Genomic DNA, 23,369 nt, shown 5'->3' with positions numbered 1-23,369 from the left:
TTTTGTTTTTGTTTTTGTTTTTGTTTTTTGTTTTGTTTTGTTCATATTCTGTATTCTCAAAACACAGTTAATACCCCATTAACACTTCCCGGGCGCGCTATTTATGATTGCATAACTTGATTTCTTATATCTTATCTCGCCTTATAAACATTTTTATTCCTTTTTCAAACATGCGGAATATGCAGTTAGTTGCCAATCCATGGAGGTCCTGGGGTTGGAACTCTTTGTTTTCAGTGATTTTAAAATGCTTTTGAATAAGAGACTTAAAACAAATATGGTTGGAAAACACCCCCTTTATCATGGTTTGGAACCCTCTTTTTAAGATTCCTGTATCGGCTGTATCCGCCCCTGGAAGTTCAGATAAGAGAGAGGTATAAATAAAAAATTAAATGAAAAAAATCTAAATGATATGAGGCGAAATCAGTGACATAAGACGACTTGATTTAGGTAGATTTCACTACCTATTTCCTGTTCTATTTTGTCAAGTTGTTGATAATGGAAAAGTGAAAGGTTTAATGATATAAAATTCCTATACAAAAATGTGTTCAATATTTTTATAATGTGGCAGTGGCTCGAATATGGATCATTCATTGAACTGTCATTGAACTTCAAAACAAAAGCACGTGGATTACTATTTTTAGCAACAATATTATTTAACCTCCGGTTTTTCGCATTGCATTGTGGGAACAGTATTATGAGAATGGAAACTGTCCAACTCTACAAGTGATATTCAAACGCAAATTGCTGCAAAACAGAAGACATGGCAACGACAGAAAATGTCGAAGCGTCCTCTACGGAGGCTGAGACAGTCACAATCGAGCTGAAGGATGGTTAGTAAGATCGAATTTAGACATTAAACAAGCGACATAATGGTGTTGTCGCAGTTGTGGTTGTCATCTACAAACGAACATCAATATGTACAAAGTGTTCGTGGGCGGACGATGTGCAGTAATTTCCGTTCTATAAATTGAATGCAATTGTTATTTTTAATATAGTGAAAGCTATACATGTGCTTTTCTTTGATTTGCAACGGAGTGCAAGTGCACCGTATATGACCTCCCAAATCTATAAACCTGTCAAAAATCAGATATTTTTAAACAGATTTAAAGTGAAAGCACCTGTCTTATACCTTCACTTATTAAAAGTGGATGGAAATATTATAAATAAGATAGTAAATTTGTATTTTTAACAATATAAGGTTGTTTGGTTAAGAGATTTTCCAATAATTTTGGTAAAAAAAAATCTTCCTGTAATAAGAAAGATTTTTCATCAAACTTGTTGAATAATTCCAGTTTAAAAGGAAAAAAAATCTACATTAAAATTATTTATAAGATATGAAAACAATTACATTTGGAGAATTAATACATTAATTTTAAAGAAAGCTTCTGAATCATGTCAATGTATTTTACAGATGACCTGATTGATTATGATACAGCTGATAAATAACCTGATAACAGTATTTTTCTAAACAGGATATTATTTTTAATGTTTAATACAGTTTAGATTAAAATTAAATGATTAAAGCATACATTTAAGGACACTTGAACATATATTTTAATTGTTTTCTAGATGTAAATATTCTTGTCCATATTATGTAATATAATTTCTACATAATATTACCCTGAAAATAAATTTGTTTAAATGCATTCATTTATTTATCAATATAAATTATTAATGTCCTGTTCATTGATATTATATACAGAAATTTATTTTGAAAGAGAATTATATACGATTTAGCTTAGTCTGGAAAACAGGCATCTCAAGCTTTTAAAAATAAATTTTTGAATTCAAATGACCATAGAATGTACTTGATTGATTCTTAGATCTGAAAGTTAATGGAGAAATGGGAGATAATCAACAATGCACACCTTCATGTATGTGATCATGGAAGATTAAAGAAAAGCATAAAGTCATCTATCACTATAAAGCAATAAAACAAATTCAAAATCAAAATTCACAGAAAAAAAAATCTGAAAAGTTAAAATGTTTTGGAATATTCAGCTTCAGCAATTATCAAATTTTACCGGATCAGGGGACATTAGAAATGTTGCCTGTAATAGGGATCTCGCTAAGATGTGTTCTGGAGTTATGAAAGTTTAGACGTCACTTGGCTCACCATTTTTTAAACTGACAAGTCCAAGGCTCAATCAAGTTTTGTTTTTGGAGACCATTCTTTCACTACAAAAACAAATTCTGATCAGGGGACATTGGAAATGTTGCCTGTAATAGTGCTCTCACTAAGATTTGTCCTGGAATCATGAAAGTTTAGACTTGGCTCACCATTTTTTTAAACTGACAAGTCCAAGGCTCAATCAAGTTCTGTTTTTGGAGACTATTCTTTCACTACAAAAACAAAGTTACACTTTTTTAAACAAACAAAATAAAATAAAATAAGTGAGTATTACTCAAAGAACTTGCATTTTGATATCTGATATACATTTGTATTTTCTGGAAATTACAATAACAATGATAAATGCACACAATAGTTTCTATATTTAATTTACAGTATATTTCTGTCTTTATGGTATACACATTTTGACTTTTTATAGAAGTATCAGATAATGACATTATTGAAAAATGCACATGTGTATTAACAATAAGATGCACTAAAAAAACCACATGTGCTTAAAAAATATGAATTTATGAAGTTTGAATATATTGCGAAAAATAATTTCTAAGTAATAAGAATAAATAAAAATAGTATCATTATTACATTAAATTATTTTATATTCCCATTTTATAGAAAAATTAAATAATTTTAATTGATGTAAATTTTAGTGTTTAATGATGCACATTGTAAAGCAAAATTATATCAGGGTGAAATTTGATCCGGAGGAAAAAATGTCACAGTAGTTGTTGTTATTTTTTTATCCGGAGGAAAATATTTCCCTGGGATATTTTTTCCTTTGCCGTGAAATTCTATCTGGGTTGTTAACTTATTGAATAGTTATTAGAAAAAACTTATCCTTTAAAAATACTATGAAATAATAAAAGTGTATTTGAATTAAACCAATTTTGTAAAAAAAAACGTATTTAAATGGGAATTATTTCACAAATTATCATTGAAAAAATTCCTGAAAAAATTCAAGTAAATATCATTCTTTAAAAAAGAAAATTTTCATTAAACATAAGAAAGAACACCAGAAATAATTTCAAAGATCGTAATTGTGAAATAATATCATGATTAAATAAGGTATGTGAAATACATGTAAAAGTGAGTTGTTTTCAGATCTCAGTACAAATATAAATTAAAACGTAAAGGTAGAAATATAGTTGCATTAACAGTTAACAGTAATGGAAGAATTTGATTATGATAATATTTTTAACTATATAAATAGTCTGGTGACAAAGATGTTGTTGTTGATTATATGAAAACCAGATAAATTATAGCATAAACATTTATTGGAACAAAAGCAATTTTAACAGCTGGATAGTATTTACCTGTGAAATAATATCTGTCTTATTAAAAATTTATGTTGTAAGTCATCTTGTTATATAAATGAATATATAAAAAATAAGATTCAAGGAAAAATTTCACTATGAAATAGATTTAGGAATATTTTATATTAATATCTTTAAAATATAAAAGTATACTTGCTCATAATTACCTCCCTTTGATAAATTATGCAAATGTGTTCTACCTTTGTGAAACATTTTATAATTAAAGTCAGGTATATATTGATTGCGAGAAACGTGCATACTAGTTAATGGGAGTATATTTCACAAGGTGCTGTGAAATATGATACGGCAAGTATATACCGGTACATACTATCCGCATAACACAGATAGATTTTCACTCCTCTGGAAAAATTCTACCTGTGAAATACCATGCCTGGAAAAAAATTACCGTGACAAATTATCCTCAGGACAAAATATCACAGAGGAAGAAATAAACCGTTACATTTAATGATGCACATAATGCAAATCATGAGTGTTACCAATTTAGTTACTAGGATACAAAATCAATAAAAGTTTTCTGCATATGATTTGCATTATGGTATTAAAATTCAGAAGCAAAAAACAAACCAGTACTTTCAAAATACCAGACTTTTAGATTATACTTTCAAATGGCAGCATTTAAAATATCACTGCTCAGTATGATTTCAAAATGGGAAGTTGTTTAGCCACATAGCTGTGTAGAAATGAAGTATCTAGTAGGTAATGTTAAATTTCAAGATGTTATTAACTTATTACAGCAGAATATAATATATATTATGTAAAGTGGACAAATTGTTCAAGTTTTATAAATCTTCATTAATGTAGATTGGGAAATATGTTGATGTACAGTAACACACATACATGAATCAGTCTGTCTGTCATTCTTTTGGATTATGTACAAAGTACTGCTTGACCAAATCTTTGAAAATTGGAACACAATATGATAACCATATTTTACAGGTCATTTTTGTCAGCTTTGGCTTTTATTAACCGGATTTTTGTGACAAAAATGTCAGTTATTGAATTGGGGATGCTCGGTGGGCGGGCGGGCGAGCGGCAATCAAATGTTGTCCGTGCATTAACTCATGAACCGTTCAACCAAAGCTTTTAAAATTTTAATATGTTGTTACTGACAACTAAATGAAGGTCAAGTTCAATAATGGCGATTTTGACTTTTACTGTTCAGGAGTTATGGTTCTTGAAAGATTGAAAAATGGCGTTTCCAGTCATGTCCATGCATTTATGCATGAACTGTTCTACCAAAGCTTCCCAAATTTTAATATGTTATTACTGGTGACAAAATGGAGGTCAAGTTCAATAATGACGATTTTGACTTTTACCGTTCAGGAGTTATGGTTCTTGAAAGATTGAAAAATGGTGTTTCCAGTCGTGTCCGTGCATTTTCTCATGAACCATTCAACCAAAGCTTTTCAAATTCTAATATGTTGATACTGATGACAAAATAGAGGTCACTTTCAATAATGATGATTTTGACTTTTACCGTTCAGTAGTTATGGTTCTTGAAAGATCGTAAAATGGCGTTTCCAGTCGTGTCCGTGCATTTACGCATGAACGGTTCTACCAAAGCTTCCCAAATTTCAATATGTTGTTACTGATAACTAAATGGAGGTCAAGTTTAATAATGACGATTTTGACTTTTCTCGTTCAGGAGTTATGGTTCTTGAAAGATTGAAAAATGGTGTTTCCAGTTGTGTCCGTGCATTTTCTCATGAACCATTCAACCAAAGCTTTTCAAATTTTAATATGTTGTTACTGATGACAAAATAGAGGTCAAGTTCAATAATGACGATTTTGACTATTACTGTTCAGGAGTTATGGTTCTTGAAAGATTGTAAAATGGTGTTTCCATTCACATTGTTGCATTTACTCACGAACCATTCAATCTAAGCTTTTCAAATTTTAATATGTTGATACTGATGACAAAATAGAGGTCAAATTTGATATTGATGATTTTCGCTTTCACCAATCATCAGTAATGGTTCTTGTGATATTGCCAGGACACAAATAAATGCTAAGAAATCCGGTTTGCTGTCGTTGTGACAGCCTCTTGTCATTCATGACTCATGATGATGCCCCCTAGTTATTAGAACTTTGGCAGTCTTTTTTTAGATTTCAAATGATAAAATGGGTACCACTTAACAATTTTTTTTCAAATTTTAACAAAATAGCATATCAATTTTTCATCAAATTATTTCATATTTTGTAAATATTTGACTTAACAGGTAACTCCTCTGTATAGGTTTTTCTCATTGTTGATGTTGTATGGCTATGATTCTTTTAAAAAGAAAGGCAAATATGAACAATAAAGGCTTTGCTCATTGTTGAAGGCCGTACAGTGACCTATAGTTGTTAATGTTTGTGTCATTTTGGTCTCTTGTGGACAGGTGTCTCATTGGCCATCATACCACATTTTCTGTTTTATAAATAATTTTATTTTGAGTCATTTAACATGTTAAAATTATGGCAGGTATGGAAAACTTAAAGGCAAGTATTTATTTTTTGTTCCTTCTAACTTTCATTAAGTTTCATTTACATGTATAAGAGATCAGCTATACACAGACATCTTCAAAAACCAAACAATTTGACATTTCTATTACAGTTACATTATATAAGTTGAAGTATTTTTTTTGCATTTCCAGTGAACATGACAGGCCAGGGGAAAGTTGCAATGGCAGATTTTGAATTGTTAAAAGTTTTAGGAACAGGAGGTAAGTATATTGAGACACATATTCAGCACACTTTATAATAATATATGTATGTTTTTATTGCATAATTTGCATATATGCAAATGCAACACTTTTAAAATTGTGATTGATCTTTTTTTTTTTTTTTTTTTGATAGATCATGTGAATGGAAATTCTGTCCATTTTACTGTTATATTTTATATGTATATATATATTTCCCTTTTAGGATCTTCTAATAGACAATTTAAAAAAGCAGTCAATTTTCAACAAACGAATATCTTATATGAGAAAAATCTTGACTAATTTATCATTTTTGCTGCATGTAAACTATGATTCAAATTTTTGTTTAGCTTATGGGAAGGTGTTTTTGGTAAGAAAAATAGGAGGTAAAGATGAGAACAAGCTGTATGCAATGAAAGTTTTAAAGAAGGCAGCCATAGTACAGAAAACAAAAACAACAGAACATACTCGTACAGAAAGACAAGTGTTAGAGGCTATCAGGGAATCACCATTTCTAGTCAAACTCCATTACGCATTCCAAACTGAGGCTAAGCTACACCTTATACTAGGTAAGTGCAGATGTACTGAACACACTAGTTTTGGAGGCTATAAGGGAATCACCATTTCTAGTCAAACTCTGTTATGCATTCCAAACTGAGGCTAAGCTACATGTACACCTTATATAAGGTAAGTGAAGATGTACTGTACATACAAGGTGATTAAGTTTAAAATCACTCTTGCTGGTGATGAGTGAATTACAGTGAAACAGGGTGAATGCTTGTAATTTGATGCAATACTTCCATGATTTTTTTACCCTGTAATATAATAACGATTAAATATTATCAGATATATATATTCAGGATAAAAATCCACATTTCCAGCATTCAGGGTGATAACTTTTATGAGCTTATATATTAGACTTCATATCAGAACAATATTTTGATGTTTATTATCGCCCTTTTCATCTTTGATATAGTTATGATTATAACTTATGTATTATGGAAATATTTAGAGTAAGTTCACAATTAAAATGGTCCTAGTAATCAATTTGATCAAAAAGAGGAAATAATCACTTCCTTATTTACTATATTTCAGATTATGTTAGTGGTGGTGAACTGTTTACACATCTCAATTCAAATGAACAGTTTGAAGAGAAAGATGTAAGAGTTTACATAGGAGAAATCACTTTGGCATTGGAAACATTGCACAAGGTAAGTGAACATATGTGGATTGATATAACATTCTTTGACTATATTCAAGATAACCCTTTTGAAAGTCAATCACTCAGCTAGATATGATATCAGCTGTGTTGAGAAGCTTTATTTTAATTTTACTTTTGAAAGATGTATTTTTTAGCAAGTTCAAGCATGCCATAACCCATTAACATGTATATAATTCCCAATGCAATCTTCAAAGTTTTCAGACATGCACAAAATCTCAAACAGTCGGCATATTTTACAGAAAAAATAAAGTTTATTATAAAATTGCTCTCTGACTGAAATATTTAATTTATATTTGTATATTACAGCTTGGGATTATCTACAGAGATATTAAGCTTGAGAACATACTACTAGACTCCACGGGTCACATTGTACTCACAGATTTTGGTCTCAGTAAAGAATTTTTACCAACAGATAAGGTATGTCACAGTACAATTTCAGCAGACCCAAAACAGGATTTTGTCCACTTTAGAACTAAAGTGTTTAATAGCCACATCCTTCACTGAGCTGTTTGTGATTGATTGTTTTATTTTGAAAATTATATTTTTATGAAAGTATGCAAGCATTTTTATACACTGTTTGATAGGAAATTTCTGGTTTTTGTGAGTGCCAATACTAATGTTAATTGACTCCATTTTGCTAGGAGGTAAAATTATAAGTTATGTGCATTCACTTCAGGGAAAACCAAAAGGAGATGAAAAAAAAATAAAAAATCCATAAATACCCAACTAAAAAATAAACAAAAATCAAAAAAACTTTTTTTTAAATCTTTATAAACTAAAGCATTTATAATCAAATCTATATTATCTTCTGTGTTTTTTTAGTACCACAGAGCATTTTCCTTTTGTGGCACTATAGAATACATGGCTCCTGAGGTTGTTGAAGGCAGCAGTGGAGGACATGATTTTGTAAGTTTGCAAATTCTTATTGTTAAATCGTTGAAAGTTTTGTTAAGGTGGTACCCAACACTTTCCCTAAAATTAATTTGGCTCGTTTAATTCTCATAAAATTTTCATAAAGTATTTACTTTGGCCCTTTAACAAAAATATAAAATATTCAAAAAATTTAAACCAAACGTTTTATCAGAAAAAATACACTGGTTATATAGCAGTTTGACAAAAACTAATTTTGATCATTGGGAAGCTTTACATCGCCTTCACAATGCAACGTAATTAAAACGTTTGGCTGATAATACAGAGTTATCTCCCTGTAGTGTTAGGTACCACCTTAACTGATGTTTGAAATTCATGACCTGATAGAGAGATTTCATAAGTGCTCTCTTATTTATTTACTTCACACCTTATTTTGCATACTAAGTGTTTGTGTAATTCCAGATTTACCATACATGTTATAGTAGGTAAAAGAAATCAGGGAAAAGGTAGTTGTTTATAGAGATCAGCGTAACGACACAATAATATACAATAAAAAATCTAATTTCCTCAGTAATTTTTAACTTCCATAGTCTCTCTATATGAAAAATTTAACACTTTAATTTTGTACAATTTAGATCACTGTAAATAGCATTTTACACATTTGTTTTAACAGGCTGTTGATTGGTGGTCTCTAGGAGTTTTGACCTATGAACTTTTAACTGGTGCTTCACCTTTCACAGTAGAAGGAGAAAGAAATACACAGTCTGAAGTATCAAGGTGATTATTATTTACCTATTACTATGGAAACCAAAGTGATTGATTCGTTAATTTGTTTTCTGCTCTTGGGTTGAATTGTTGTCTCTTTCACACATTCTCCATTTCTATTCTCAATTTTATGGATAGGCTATACCATAAATAATAAAAATGACTTGGTTGAAGAAGGGCTCTCCCTACCTTTACTATGCTTTTCATGATGTCAAAAGAGAATATAGTCACCCACTAAGGGTGTATGATGATATTAAGCTGATGATTTCATTTACCTTTTTAGGAGAATTTTAAAAGCAAGTCCTCCTATACCAAAGTCATTTTCTCCTGAAGCCAAAGACTTTATACTTAAACTTCTGACTAAAGATCCACATGAGAGACTTGGATCTAGAGGATCTGGAGAAGTTAAAAAGCACAAGTTCTTTAAGGTTGGTATAATGTGCCTTGTAATCTATTATTGTATATACCGATAGTGTGCCAAGGGTAATATTCTACTGAGATATTAAAAGGGTGATATTTTAGAAAAGGAATATATAATTTCAAATAAAGTTTTGACTTTTAATGCTAGAATTTTCATCTCTCAAAGACAAAGTCTTATTCTTCCTTTTGTGAACACACAAAACAGTTCTCATTCAGAGCAAATATGTTTAGCAATGATAAAATAGATCTACAATTGAAAAAAAATGGATATAGTTTAGTCTGTAAAAAAATCATCAAATACTGAATAGAATTAAGATTTCAATTTGATTTTTTTTTTAAAAAGTATCATGATTAATGTTTGATCTTTCAGACTCTGAATTGGAATGAACTGGCCAGTGGAAATGCACCAGCTCCTTTTGTTCCAAAAATACAACATGAATTAGATGTTAGGAACTTTGCCACAGAATTTACTAACATGATACCTGCAGATTCTCCAGCTATTGTTCCTAATAATGCAGAAAGAATATTTAAGGTAAGTGAAGAATAGAAAAATCATTTCTGAAAGAGAAGTATTTTCCTTCCAAGCTATCCATTCCCAAAAATCATTACCACCAAATTTTCAAACACAGAAAAAAACCTGGTATTTGTGTAGAAAGATCTCTCCATGACATGCTTAGCTCACATAAAATCTTGTCCTTTAATTTGGACCCTTTAATTCTTTGGTATGAAACCAAAACAAATGGGGTTGTTTGCCTATGGACTAATTCAAAAGAACTCGTAATTTAGTTTCAGCATAGTATTGCCATTGTAGAAAAAAAAAATCAAATTGAATCATTACTTCTTCAGACAGATTAATGCTTTTAAAAAAATCAATATAAGTTTTTATTTCAGCCAAACCTAGAAATATCTGCAATAATAAAAACATTGCAAAATTGTTTTTTAAATACCTGTATTAATCATTAAAATAATACTTTAAACTTTATATGTTTTTTAATTCTAGGGTTATTCCTATGTAGCACCTTCTATCATATTTAGTGATAACACAATCAGTTCAGATTTACTGTGCAAAGGGAAGGAAAATCAGCCCAGTGAAGGACATATAGTATATGCCAACCATTTTAAAGTAAGTAATTTAAGGATTTATCATTTTAAAGTAAGCAAGTGATTGTCAGTTAGAAATTCTGATTCAGCCATATGAAGAAATGGTTCTTTATTTTCATCCTGTCACAAAAAAGAGGGGAGATAATATTTGTACAAAAAAAAAAAATATTTTAAATTGTCTAATCTGATCTGAAAAAAATCCTGGTTATGAATTCCTTGCTATAGTGACATGTATGTAACCATTTTTCTCTAAAATTATTGTTATTGTTTGCTTTGGTGTAATAATTAAAATTTGATATGAATCTTTTTATGCCCCACCTACAATAGTAGAGGGGAATTATGTTTTCTTGTCTGTGCGTCTGTTCGTCTGTCGTACTGTTCGTTCCTCTGTCTGTCACGCTTCAGGTTTTTGGTCTAGGTAGATTTTGATGAAGTTGAAGTCCAATCAACTTGAAACTTAGTATACATGTGCCCTATGATATGATTTTTAACCGGATTTTTGTGACAAAAATGTAGGTTATTGATTTGTGGATGCTCGGCGGGCGGTCTGGCGGGCGGCAATCAAATGTTGTCCGTGCATAAAGTCATGAACCATTCAACCAAAGCTTTTAAAATTTTAATATGTTGTTACTGACAACTAAATGAAGGTCAAGTGCAATAATGGTGATTTTGACTTTTACCGTTCAGGAGTTATGGTTCTTGAAAGATTGAAAAATGGCGTTTCCAGTTGTGTCCGTGCATTTACCCATGAACTGTTCTACCAAAGCTTCCCAAATTTAAATATGTTGTTACTGGTGACAAAATGGAGGTCAAGTTCAATAATGACGATTTTGACTTTTACCGTTCAGGAGTTATGGTTCTTGAAACATTGAAAAATGGTGTTTCCAGTTGTGTCCGTGCATTTTCTCATGAACCATTCAACCAAAGCTTTTCAAATTTTAATATGTTGTTACTGATGACAAAAAAGAAGTCAAGTTCAATAATGACGATTTTGACTTATACCGTTCAGGAGTTATGGTTCTTGAAAGATCGTAAAATGGTGTTTCCATTCACGTTGTTGCATTTACTCACGAACCATTCAATCTAAGCTTTTCAAATTTTAATATGTTGATACTGATGACAAAATAGAGGTCAAATTTGATATTGACAATTTTCACTTTCACCAATCATCAGTAATAGTTCTTGTGATATTACCAGGACACAAATAAATGCTAATTAATCCGGTTTGCTGTCGTTGTGACAGCCTCTTGTTCTTTTTCTAATGCCAAATTATTGTTTTGACCCCAATTTCATGGTCCACTGAACATAGAAAATGATAGTGCGAAGTTCAGGTTAAAGTTTTTGGTCAAGTTAGTTTTTGATGAAGTAGAAGTCAAATCAACTTGACACTTAGTATACATGTGCCCTATGATATGATCTTTCTAATTTTGATGCCAAATTATAGTTTTGACCCTAATTTCACGGTCCACTGAACATAGAAAATGATAGTGCGAAGTTCAGGTAAAAGTTTTTGGTCAAGTTAGTTTTTTATAAAGTAGAAGTCAAATCAACTCGAAACTTAGTATACATGTGCCCTATGATATGATCTTTCTAATTTTGATGCCAAATTATAGTTTTGACCCTAATTTTATGGTCCACTGAACATAGGAAATAATAGTGCGAAGTTCATGTTAGAAATTTTGCTCAAGGTAGTTGTTGATAAAGTAGAAGTCAAATCAACTTGAAACTTAGTATATATGTTCCCTTTGATAAGATCATTCTAGTTTTAATGCCAAATTAGAGAATTTATTCCAATTTCACGGTCTACTGAACAGATTAAATGATAGTGCGAGTGGGGCATCCGTGTACTGAGGACACATTCTTGTTTTTTTATACAATTAAAACATAAACAGTCTTAACTTGAACTTGTCCTATTTTCCCAATTTTTAAAAAAAAAAAAAAAATTATCCCTTGACTAATGCAATATTTTTTTTGTATTTTTGTAGAGTTCACCATTTTTCCAGAAGTATGAAATTGATTTGTCTGGTAAACCACTAGGAGATGGTAGCTTTTCAGTTTGCAGGTAAAAATTTTGACGCAACTTTTTCAAATGGGTGATTAAATGAGTTAACTGCATCGGTTTTCATTTAACTTTCAAAATGTACTGTCCAAGAATCCAACAGAGCATAGGCAGTTTCAAATGAGCATCTTTTTATATTGCGAACACAAAAAAAAAGAGACCTTGAAAAATTTGGGAAAGCAAAAATATGAAAGATTGGGCAGCAAGTGCCTAATAACAGAACAGCCAAACATTTAAGTAAAATTGAGAATGGAAATGGGGAATGTGTCAAAGAGACAACAACCCGACCATAGAAAAAAACAACAGCAGAAGGTCACCAACAGGTCTTCAATGTAGCAAGAAATTCCAGCACCAGGAGGCGTCCTTCAGCTGGCCCCTAAAAAAATATATACTAGTTCAGTGATAATGAACGCCATACTAATTTCCAAATTGTACACAAGAAACTTTGCTTGATGCAGTTTCAAAGTTATTGGAATCATGACCATGTGGCTACTTGACACAGGGTATCATAGAAATTTGTACCAATATAAATCAGACAAGAACAGTAATTGGTGGTGTAAACTGTTTCTTTCTTTACTTGCAGGAAATGCCTTCAGAAGGACACCAACACACAGTATGCAGTAAAAATAGTAACAAAACGTATAGATTGTACTAGAGAGGTCACAATCCTTAAACACTGTCAAGGTCACCCTAATATAGTCACTATAATGGATGTGTTCAGTGATGAGGTAATGTTATGTTGTAAGAGTTTGATTAGCTAATTTCATATATCAGACTTTTGATTCTGGAGCATAAACTTTTTTAAAAGGTTACCTACTCAGTGGTAGGTCATTATAATACTCAGTCAAGCAAAAACCAAAAAAGGTAGTAAAATCAAACTTGCTATGAGTGCAATCCGAAATGACTGGTGTAGGCTGTTCCAAAATCAATTTTATAAGGGATTGGGGATTGTTGTAAACACTGTCCCCCACCAAAGACATACAGCTTTACAATTTTGACAGGAAACTTAATGCTTTATTGAGTGAAAACATGTCTGAGACCTGACTTCCTCTATACTTTTTATATAAGATGCCTTTCACCTCCATATGATTAGGTATAGATTATAATTTTCCACATATTTTGGACAAACAGTCAAAATATCATTCTGACTGTCTTTGAACCTATTATTTTTTTTAGTTACACACATATATTGTTATGGAGTTGTTGAAAGGAGGAGAGTTATTAAACAGATTAAGAAAGAAAAAGAATTTTACTGAACCCGAGGCCAGTGAAATAATGTTTAAACTTGTTCAAGCTGTCAGTTTTATGCATTCTAAAGGAGTTGTACATAGAGACCTTAAACCAGAGGTAAGATTTCTCGTATAATTATTACACAGGTGTTTAACATCATTTACTGCCATGAGGATCTCACTGTCTGCCCAAACATTAGTTGTACATTTAGTACTATGTCATGTTGAGATATACATAAAGTTTATATGGTATAAAATAAGAAAATGTGGTTTGATTGCCTATGAGACACATATTCGCCAATCTACGCAGCAACGAGTAACAACCAATGAATTACATGTATCATAAAATTGTCCATAGACTCCGAAGTATTTTCAGACATGTTTATGATTAACCAAGACGTAAACAAGAAGCTTATTTCTTCAAAAACTCCCTTTCAATATTTTCATCAAATTTTTATTCAGGTGAATTAGAATACTGTTTATTGGTCAATTTCATACCAGTAAATAGATTTTAAAGTTTAGCAAACCTCTTTAGTTATTCGAGAATTATCTAATCATTTCAAAACATGCTTTTAAACATTTTAATTGTTGTTATTTCTACTTGCAGAATTTGATTTTTCAAGACGACACAGATAATGCAGAAATAAAGATAGTTGATTTTGGTTTTGCACGATTTTATAAACCGGAGATGCAGAAATTGGAGACACCATGTTTTACTCTGCCATATGCAGCACCAGAAGTTTTGAAAACGTGGACAACAAAAGATGGTTATACTCAGTCATGTGACTTGTGGAGTCTGGGTGTTATACTTGTGAGTAGATTAGTCATAGGACTTGTGGAATCTAAGGGAAGTTCTAGTGAGTTGACTTATGATCAGTTATGTGACTTGTGAAGTCATAGAGAATTTTTGTGATTAGCCTTCTGATCAGTCATAGGCTTGTAGAGTATGGGTGTTATTCTTGTAAGTAGCTTTTGATTACTAGTAGTCGAGGGATTTTATTTAATTTATTTATGTTAGTTATGTTAGCCATTTTGTTAGGCATTATCAAATTTAGTAGCAAGCTTCCTGTGAGCATGCTTTACCATGTAGAGGGTTTTCAGATGATCAGTGATTCTAGAAATTTGGTATCAAGCTTCATGTCTGAAAGCTGGAGCAATATATCATAGTTCAAACTGTTTATTTTGGGTTTTATCAGTTGAATATAAGTTATCATGCAAATTAATTTCAACTCTTAATAAGAGTTCCTTCATAACTTTATTAGTTAAATCTAAGGCCGTTTTTCTTCATTCTTTATTTTTTAGCCATTTATTCAGCAGTTTTGCCCATTATTCTCTATTCTGTAAACCAACTCCAGACCCTCTTACTAATGAAATTTATATATTTCAGTACACCATGTTATCAGGAACTGTGCCATTTCAAACATACAAAAGTGATGACAGTGCTGAATGCATCATGAAGAGAATTAAAGGTGGACAGTTTGATTTCTCTACACCAGAATGGAAAGATGTTTCAGAACAAGCTAAAGATCTCATTCAAGGTTAGAATTATAAATTGTAAATTTCAATAGATATAAGAAGATGTGGTATGAGTGCCAATGAGACAACTCTCCATCCAAATTACAATTTGTAACAGTAAACCATTATAGATCAAAGTACAGTCTTCAACACAGAGTTTGAAAAAGCAAGAATTACAAGTTCAAAATTCTTGAATGTAAACACAATTTCAAATGTCAAAAGGATGCATATGCTGGAATTGAAACTCATATTTACTAGTATTTTAATAGTATTTATGTAAGCACCGAAACTGCCCCTTATTGCCCTAAGAACATTGATGGACTAAAAAGCTAGCAGTCTCCTTTATGATTTGATTCCTTTACAGAAGGATGGAAAACTAGAAGTCAATCTAACATTAAGTAGACATGTGCTGTCTTACAGTGCTCACTTGCCTTGATTTTTATTATGAACAGAATAAACCCATATCCTTTAAAGGTTCTGGGTAAATATATAGAATATTGTGGTTTCATTTATAGGCTGCAACACATTATTTATTTTTGAGTTCAGGAGGTAGTGGGATTCAAACCCCAGCTGGGTCATACCAGAGACTTTGAAATTGCTGCTTCTTTGCTAAGCATGTGGCAGTAAGGAGTAAGAGTAAAAACTGGTTGATTTGGAGTCGAAATAATGTATCAGGTAGGGTGACATGTCTTTCTGCACATATACTCTTTTGAACTAGCACTTTCAAAATCCTGCTCAGAATCTTGGTCTAGTACAAAGCTTGGTTAGTATTCGTAATATTACATTAATATTTCTTCATCCTGAATATGCATACTTGATAAAATTACCAGCAGCCGTCCATCATCATTTTATTTTTTATTTTTTAGCATGTATATAAAAATTTCTTTAAATTTCAGGATTACTAACAGTGGAACCATCAAAGAGATTAACTATGGATGATCTCAAAGACAATGAATGGCTAAATAGGCATAATAGTTCATGTTACTCATGTACCCCTCTGAGGACACCAGGTGTACTAAATCATACAGTAGAGAGTCAACTCAGCGTAACTTTAGGTGCCTTTCACAAAGCTACTCGTGAAGGATTCAGACTACAGGATGTGGCAAAAGCCCCATTGGTTTTAAAACGTCGTAAAATGATGAAAAATTCAGTAGAAGATCGTAGTTTCTCATCAGACAGCACTCATTCCTCAAGTTCTGGCGAATCATCAAGTCAGCTGAATTCTCAGCCATCACCAAAGAGAAATTTATCAAATTTATCAAGCATCTCGAGTGCATCAAATACCTCGTCTATTTGTAGTACAGGGTTTGTGCCTCGTACTCATACACCTGTCATCTTGAATAATGAACAAGTCAATGTTGCAGAAGATGTTACCGTGGCAACAGAAGAAACTGGTAGTGCCTCAGAGTTGTTTCAGAGTAGTCGTGGAGAGAAACGAAAACATTCAGATGATTCTCAAGAGGAGAATGACAAAGATGTAATTGTAATTGATGACAATAGTGAAGAATTCTCAGCTAGTGAGTCTGAGAGTTATATTGTTGATACTGATGAGGAGATTGAAGAGGACAGCAACGAAGAAGATCAACCCGACGTGAATCATCGGACTAGTCCTATTGTTATAGATGATTAGTATACTTAATAGATTATATATTGTTGAATTATTATAGCTTTCAGAATCCAATACAAGTTGGACCGTCCTGTACAATATGACCAAATTCATTTTAGACTGATTACAATTTTGGCAATTTAGATTATTGTATTCTTCCCAATGTTAAATAAGAGTTGTTTAAAAATTTTGAATAAAACTTTTTATCATATACTGGTAAGATACTGGAGTATATAAAATAAGAAGTTGTATTCGTAATTTTTATATAACTTCTTATCATATAAAAAATAGAAAGAGTTGGCAAATTCTTAGTGAATTTGAGTTAAAACACTTTGTTCAAGTTTGAATCACTTTGACCTAAGTTTTTTTAGTGAATTTGGTCTATATTCGTGACAGAATGAGTATTTACTGTACATGTACATTGTACTATATTAGTATAGTATTCTTACTTCGTTTTGACTAGGTATCAGAGGAATAATAATTTATCAGTCTTCATGAAAACTTTTACAGCAACAGGCCTTACACTTATTTCAAACAATAAAAATTGTACAAATTCCTGTGGTCTGTAGGTGCAATACTTACAGACCAATATAGATTTTACAAACCTGGCCTGTCATGTCTGTGGCCATGCTTGAATATGATGATACCAAGGTATGTATGTGATTCTGACAAAAGATATGTTAGATTCCTGTTTTAAATTTGATGAGGCCAAATAAGATAATATGTGTGTTTCCTATTACATCTTTGAAAAAAGTAAGGTCGGTAGGTAGGGAATTCTTTTTATTTTACAATTTATTTTTACATTGAGTCAATTGGAGAGAGATTCTGACTTTAACAGTGCTTATTGAAAAATGACCCCAAAAAACCTAATGTATCAGGTAGGTAGGGAAATAGGAAACACACCTATTATTTTATTTTGCCTGACTAGGAATTACGTTGTTATGTATGTGTATATGATTCTGTAGGTTATATGGTTGTTGTTTGTCTTTCATTCTTGGTGCAACTGTGTATATATATATATATATAATCAAACATTCCATGACCATTTTTCATAATAACATGAATAAGGCCAAGTAGATTTTACACCCTTTTCTTTCTTTCAATTTACATTACTTACTTACTTAATCCTTGTTGTTCATTCTTGCACAAGAGGTCATCAGCGATAATTTTACATTGAAGAATTATAAACATTAAAAATTCATATTTCCTTTGAGATTTACCACTTTCATTATCAATAACTTTGATATTGCCCAGATCTCACATTATATCTTTTGTGCAGCCATTATATAGGTTATACATTGGAATATATTCTGAAAAATACAATAATTTTTTTTAGTAAATATACAATTGACTCTATTGATGTCAAATACAAAATTTAATGTATAATACTTCCAATATAGACACTCAAATTTAAAACTATAAGAACACGAATTACCAGCTTATAACCCCCAGAAATATAAATAACATGAAAATATTTTGGAAGCATTCTATTTGATTACAGATGTTTAAGAAATTTCTAGAAAGGTTTGTTTTGGAATTATTGATACAGTCATTTTATTTTGACATCATTAGAGTTGTATGTATATTCAAAAGATCAGTTTTCTTCTAACAGCCTCATTTAATGCATCATTTAAAAAAAAATCATTTTCAGCTTACATGTATGTGTGGTTACAAAAATGAAGAATTTACCAAAAGTAAATTCATCCAACATATCTGCTTTTATTTAGCATTAATGCTTAAAAAAATTGTACTAAAGAAAAAAGATGTACATTTGAACAAAAACAACTCATTTACATTTGTATTTTACCGTTATAGTCAACACGGCAAAGGAAAATATTAGTAGCATCTTTCTAAAATCATTCTTTGTTCCTTTCTTTATGATGAAAGATAATTTTATATTTTTAATGTATGATGATCATGAAATAGACCCTTCAACAACACATATTTTGTAAAAAAAAAAATCTTTTTATTCTTGGATTTCTGTTGAAGAAAATTAAAATGTTCATCATTAGTGTAGGTAAAGTAAATTGATGAATACTGTTAAGTTTATATGTTACTTTTTAAATTTTGATCTTAAAGATTTTGAATATAGAATAAATCATGATCAGCAAAGCTGGTGAGACATTTCAATGTGTCCACACTTGTTATTGTAAACATCTTGCTTTTTTACTATTTTTGCAAATATTTTGTATATTCATCACTTCTGTGAAATTTTTATTTGTCATGTATATAGCATGTGAAAATCTGACTAGATTTTTTCTTCATTAATGACCTCTTTTGAATTTAGCCTTGCATGTATCTAGTACAAATTATTGTATTTAAAAATACATATATGTTATAAGCATCATGTCATTAAGGACTTTACTTTATCTGGTATGAACCATAGTATTCTCTGTATTTCTAAGATAGAGTCTGAGATATTTAAATTATTTCTTTGTTGTTTCTGCATTCTACTTTTGTTAAGTCTTATGATAAAAGTGTATTAAATTTATTTTTACACCACAGTTAAAGATTTTGTATATAGAATATGTTTGTAAAAAAATGAAATTTTATTTGAAAACATACTATTTTAAGTATTTTAATATTTGTATATAAAGTGCACATTTGTTATTTATATAGAAATCTATTGTACCTTCCATTTTTCAAACTTCTTGTAGATTTGGCCATTTATTAACTAAATAAATTAGATGATTAAGAAAGCACTCCAATTTCAGGTAAAATGCAACAACATTTTAGCATACATTATTTTTTTCTGATATTCCATCTCGCACAAGTTATGGGGTTATATGGAAATGATATCAGTTGGTTCGTCCAACACACATCAATGGTTATAGACTGACATGCTGAATTGTCAGTTTGATTTAACAACTTTAAAAGGAAGTTGAAGATTTTTTGAGTGGTCTGTAAAAAGCTTTTTATCAAAATAATCATTCATTTTAAATGATTTGTTTACGTTAAATTATGTAAAACTCACATCAAATTTTGTAACATGTAAACTCATATCAAATTTTGTTCCATGTAAACTCATTTGGAACAGTTTCGGTGGTAAAATTATCCTTATGCTCTTAAACTTCTATGTTATGATTTCATTTTCTGTTCGGTAGCCTTTTTAACAAATAAAAACAAAATCAGTTATATACCTATAACCTCGAGTAGTTTGAATTTTGGAAGGTTTAATTAGGTTTCTATTTTATATTGTGCCTGGTCACACTAAATTTTATCTCTTCACCTTTATATATTTGAAATTTTATATTGAATTGTAAATACAAATTTTACATTTTTTAATTTAAAGATATTATCAGGTGTAGTCAATGTGATATGTCTATAGGTGTTGTTTTTGTAAGGAACTGAGTACTTCAGGAAAGTAATGTCCTATAATATCCTTACAGGGCAAGGTTTATTTTAAAAATAGACTAAAGTAATCACTGTATTACTAGGTAGTCATTAATTTACTAAAGTAATCATTGTATTACAATAGTAATCATTTTATTACAGAAGTAATTATTTTATTACTATAGTAATCATTTTATTACTTTAGTAATCATTTCATTACTTGTAATTATTTTATTACTAAAGTAGTAATTTCATTACTAAAGTAATTATTTTGTTACTAGAGTAATTATTTTATTACTAAAGTTATCATTGTATGAAACTGAAGTTCTGCCCAAGCATGACATTAAATAAAACTTCTACATTTCCAAGTCTATTGGAATACTTAGAGAGTTGCTAAGCAATACATTTATTCTTGTAGATCAAATGAAATTTTTAAATTGTATACAAACTTCAACTTTAGATATTAGAAGTAGTTAAACATTTTCATTTATATTGATATATGAATGTTTTGGATTGTTTTTTATATTGGTACATGTATTAAGGTATTTTGGTGCTCTCTTTTGAAATTGACAGTTTAATAGAATTACTAACACTTCCTCTTTGGAGGAAAAATATGTAAATCTAGTTTCTGTCATGAGAACATCAATTAAGCGTTGTTATGTCTTCAATTATGATATTTGCTACTGAGGATTTATTTATTTTCATGGGTACCAATTTTCGTGGATTGAGGAAACTTGCATGCTTGTAGATATTTGATTTCATGGTTTTGCCAAAATCTGCATTTTACCAGATAGAAAATTTGTCATTCTTTGAATACTTTATTTGGTGGTTCACCTGTACCTTTGAACAAGAAAAATTAGTATCCAACAAAATAATGAATCCACAGTATTTAAATAGAACAAAAGGTAAGGGAATATTTATTTCTGACTAGGTAGGCCATTAAAAATTTTCAAAAGTGACAGTCACATTTCAGTAGTTTATACATACATACATAAACAAATTGCAGCTCAGTCTTCATCTCAGGCCAGTTTATTCAAGATTTTTCCAACTTCATTTATTTGAAACTTATGAAAGTTGTTTTTTATATAAAATATTTGTATTTATAAATCAGATCAGTAAAAAAAATGATTTGTATAATTCTGATGTATAAAGTATCAAATGTATATAATATTTTTATCAATAAATCAGAAAGTAGGTCAATTTATTTTAAAAGATTAATTTATAGTTTCTTTGCTTTGTAGAGTGTAAACAAGTCATCAAGTAAAATAAATTTGTGGGTCACAAGATTAACACTGTGATACAAACTTCACCGATTTTTTATGCTTTAATTACCACTCATATGCTTTTCACTGAATTATCTAACAAAAGATAATTAGGTTGAATTTCTCAATTTATATAAAAAAAACTTGCACAGAAAATAGTTCCTTTTTCTTCTGCTCTCGGTTGGGTTAAAGGGAAAATTCACGATTTTTTACTTATGGTTTAAATATGTTCATTATGACATAATATATATATTCACAAAGTTTTATCGCTATATGTGCAGTAATAAAGGAGAAATTCCATAGTTAATGAAAAAATATTAACTACTTCCTGTAGTTCGTGACGTTTTCTCCTGGTTTTTGCATGCCGGGATTTAAAATACAATCATTAAAAGTCTTGGTTTTTAATCATATTTTAACGTAATCGTAAGCGCGCCGATGACTTATGCTTTATCTTATAACCATCCGATAATAAGAAGATAAAACGCACAGACGTTCAATTGTACATATTCATGAGATAAATTTTCTATGTTAAACGTATATATTCGAATTATTTTTGTAGACAACACAAAAAGTTATAAATTTATTTTTAATTAATGTATTTTCGGACTGATAAGGTGAACAAAGTAAAGTACAATAATCTGTAAAGACAATATGTTGGTGTACTCTTATTGACCTTTTACTATCTCTGCTATGACTTGGTTGATACGATGTGTGTATTCGCGGTTCTGTGGCAATACTCGTAGATGGCTTGTTGAAAGGTAAATTGTTATTTGCACTTCGGTATTTAACCACGCCTCTCGGGCACACCTTGCCAGGTGTGACTGTCTATTCGGATCAGTGAATTATAAGACAAGGGAGCATTCAATACACATATCTAAAATATATATTCAAGTTGGTGACAAATAAAAATTGATCGCCGTGGAATTATTTAATTATGTTTGGTGCTATTATTTATTTGAAATCAAATAAGTTAATTTACTAAGAAATACACAATTTTCGGTTAAAGACGGGAAACTTAATTCATATGTCCGATTGAAATGATTTACACCTTTTATCCTTGATTGATGTCTAATAAAAAGGAGAACTAAGAAATTATAAATAGCTTTACCAAAGTATTTTTATTTGTCTTTATTAGGCAAATAAATGAATGGGAACACTTAGATTTAGACTTTTTAAAAGCCACGTATAAATTAATAATTGGAACTCACTGAAGATAACTCTACCGAAGCGAAATGTAATATGAACGAATAAAGAAAAAATACTTTTGTACTTGAGAAGTTTTAAAAAATTGACAGCAAATTTAAGGTCTTCTTGGAATGGAATCGAAAAATTACGAATAGATATTCTTTATCATTTTAGAAAAACGTCAACCAAATTTAATCATAGTCCTTATTAAAATAGTCTTCGTCTCACAACGTATAATACTTAATAACTATTTGACCAAAGATGTTTAAAAACAAAAGACAACAAATTTAATGTCATCTTTCCCTATTTTTGAATGTAATTATAAGTCTGTTCAACTGGCAAGAATACCCCTAAAGCGGACAAATATCTGACAAGCAGTTTATTCTTTAAATTTGCTGTCATTGAATATCAAGAAAGAAAATAAATCCCGAAAAGGATTTGAAACTTTAATACTCAATAGCTTTCCTAGAAAATATTCACATCCCTCGGGGATTATTAGTGTACGTCCAGTTGCATATGTCGGAACAATTGTGGTGATGACGAATTTCTTTCTTTATTCGAGAACAATCTAATTGATATATAAATCTGTGATTTTACTATGTTCATAACTTCGATGAACCAAAGCAAGTTGTAGATCGACCTATATTTAAATCAAATTG

The 23,369-nt window shown here is 30.4% G+C and overlaps 1 protein-coding gene across 1 annotated transcript; it reads left to right on the top strand.

Moving 5' to 3' along the window:
• Positions 1–685: 685 nt before the first annotated feature.
• LOC134711259 (ribosomal protein S6 kinase alpha-5-like) lies at positions 686–21,709 on the top strand. Its single transcript, XM_063571772.1, has 16 exons — positions 686–830; positions 6,099–6,167; positions 6,494–6,712; positions 7,239–7,354; positions 7,672–7,782; positions 8,188–8,271; positions 8,909–9,012; positions 9,284–9,428; positions 9,791–9,952; positions 10,421–10,543; positions 12,507–12,583; positions 13,164–13,308; positions 13,757–13,927; positions 14,417–14,620; positions 15,197–15,347; positions 16,221–21,709. Exons 1-16 carry the CDS (start codon positions 761–763, stop codon positions 16,952–16,954), a joined length of 2,685 nt encoding a protein of 894 aa, XP_063427842.1. The 5' UTR covers positions 686–760; the 3' UTR covers positions 16,955–21,709.
• The last annotated feature ends 1,660 nt before the right edge of the window (positions 21,710–23,369 follow it).

Source organism: Mytilus trossulus, chromosome 3 (genome assembly GCF_036588685.1).
Source record: "Mytilus trossulus isolate FHL-02 chromosome 3, PNRI_Mtr1.1.1.hap1, whole genome shotgun sequence".
Lineage (NCBI taxonomy): Eukaryota > Metazoa > Mollusca > Bivalvia > Mytilida > Mytilidae > Mytilus > Mytilus trossulus.
The sequence above is the reverse complement of the archived record's forward strand: the minus strand, read 5'-3'. Positions and strand labels throughout refer to the sequence as shown.